General features: G+C 39.5%; 1 protein-coding gene across 1 annotated transcript in view; it reads right to left on the bottom strand.

The window, feature by feature from the left end:
* Positions 1–1,521, bottom strand: part of IARS2 (isoleucyl-tRNA synthetase 2, mitochondrial) — a 47,607-nt gene that overhangs the window by 5,426 nt on the left and 40,660 nt on the right. The window contains exons 15-16 of the mRNA XM_072410295.1: positions 378–488; positions 223–283 (exon numbers count right to left, since the gene is read on the bottom strand). Of these exons, the coding sequence (XP_072266396.1) occupies positions 223–283; positions 378–488 (172 nt within the window). The remainder of the gene's footprint in view (positions 1–222; positions 284–377; positions 489–1,521) is intronic.

Raw genomic sequence — 1,521 nt, 5'->3', positions numbered from 1 at the left:
TTAATGACATATGACTATGGTAGGGACATTAGATTGTGAGCTCCTTTGAGGGACAGCTAGTGACATGACTATGGACTTTGTAAAGTGCAGTTTAATATGTCAGCACTATACAATACTGTGTAATATTAATAATTTATTTGAAGCATACTAAACCCCTCCCTTCCTCCATTTGCTTAGGACAATGACATCTTTCTTCTATCTAGACCTCCATTTTATTTGTACCAAATCTCGGCCAGGACAGAGACAGATACAATATGGATATTTTAATACAGAGTTCCCACATCTCCCAGAAAGATGATTAGGTATTACTAGTACACTAATGAATGTTTAATAAAGAAACATATAACGATTCTTATTGTTAAAGATAACGCCGTAACAATCTCACCTGTCCCCCATTTATGACCACATCCGGGTCCACCACATTTCCAACAGATTTAGACATTTTATCTCCTGTTTCAGACAGAACGAATCCATGGACTATAATGTTCCTAAAGTATAAGGATGTTTCAGAAAAGGAAAAAATTAGAAATAAAAAAAAAAACACCTATTTGATGAAGAAGGAAAGTAGTGGCTTCTTTACAATTAGAAACTTCTCTTTGGTAATGGACTTCTCACAGACGCTACACACCCGCAGATAACACTAGACCCCTTAACTCACTTACTGGGCTTGCCGCTTGCTAACCTACCCAAATCCAAAAGTTGATCTCCCATATCCTAGTAGCTGCCTACACACTTATCTCCACTGAATGGAAGACCACTCTTCCTCCTTCTATGGAAGACCTCCACAGACGTATACAAGATAATAAAATACCTTACTGCCCTGCTACATAATAAGATAGACAAATTTGAATGGATATGGCCAGATTCACTATAGACAAATATTAGATTAACTACTTCAAACTGAACCTAAGGAGCCTACTTACTTCACTCTCCATGCCCCCCCATTGACCTCCCCATTTTCCCTGCTGGCTTCCATGCTAGGCATTGCACTTACTTTGACCTCTTAGGATAAACATTGGAAGATGCTAACCAGGGGATTGTACTAATGCACAGAATCATATTGAACAAGGCTAGCAGGAACTTTATCATTCTCCCATGGGTTGACCTGGATTCTTCAAATGTAGACTCGTCTTGTGATATGTTTACCCTCCTCGGACTTAATCTGATAGAGCCAAGTTTTGGTTGTACTTGACTCACACTTACACCTTTCATTGTACCGGTCATTGTACCCCATAAATGTGTCCCTAAATTGTTACTGTTCTTCTCTGGTTTTCACTTCTATTGTTCTCCCCCTAAGTTTCTTCACTTTGTTATGTATAAAACTACTCGTTCAATAAAATTTACAATTTAAAAAAAAAATTGCTCTTTGCTCAGATGTCTTCGAGCAATATCTGGAGAAAAGGTCCCGCGAACCACTAAAATTACCGGCTCCTGACCGCGCATGTGTCACTCCTGACACCGCCGGGTGTCACTAAAAAGCGGGAGAAAGCTCCCCCACAGTAACGTCATGATGGCATAACC

This window comes from Pyxicephalus adspersus, chromosome 4 (assembly GCF_032062135.1).
Source record: "Pyxicephalus adspersus chromosome 4, UCB_Pads_2.0, whole genome shotgun sequence".
In the NCBI taxonomy this organism is placed as follows: domain Eukaryota; kingdom Metazoa; phylum Chordata; class Amphibia; order Anura; family Pyxicephalidae; genus Pyxicephalus; species Pyxicephalus adspersus.
This window is presented reverse-complemented; position numbering and strand designations above follow the sequence as displayed.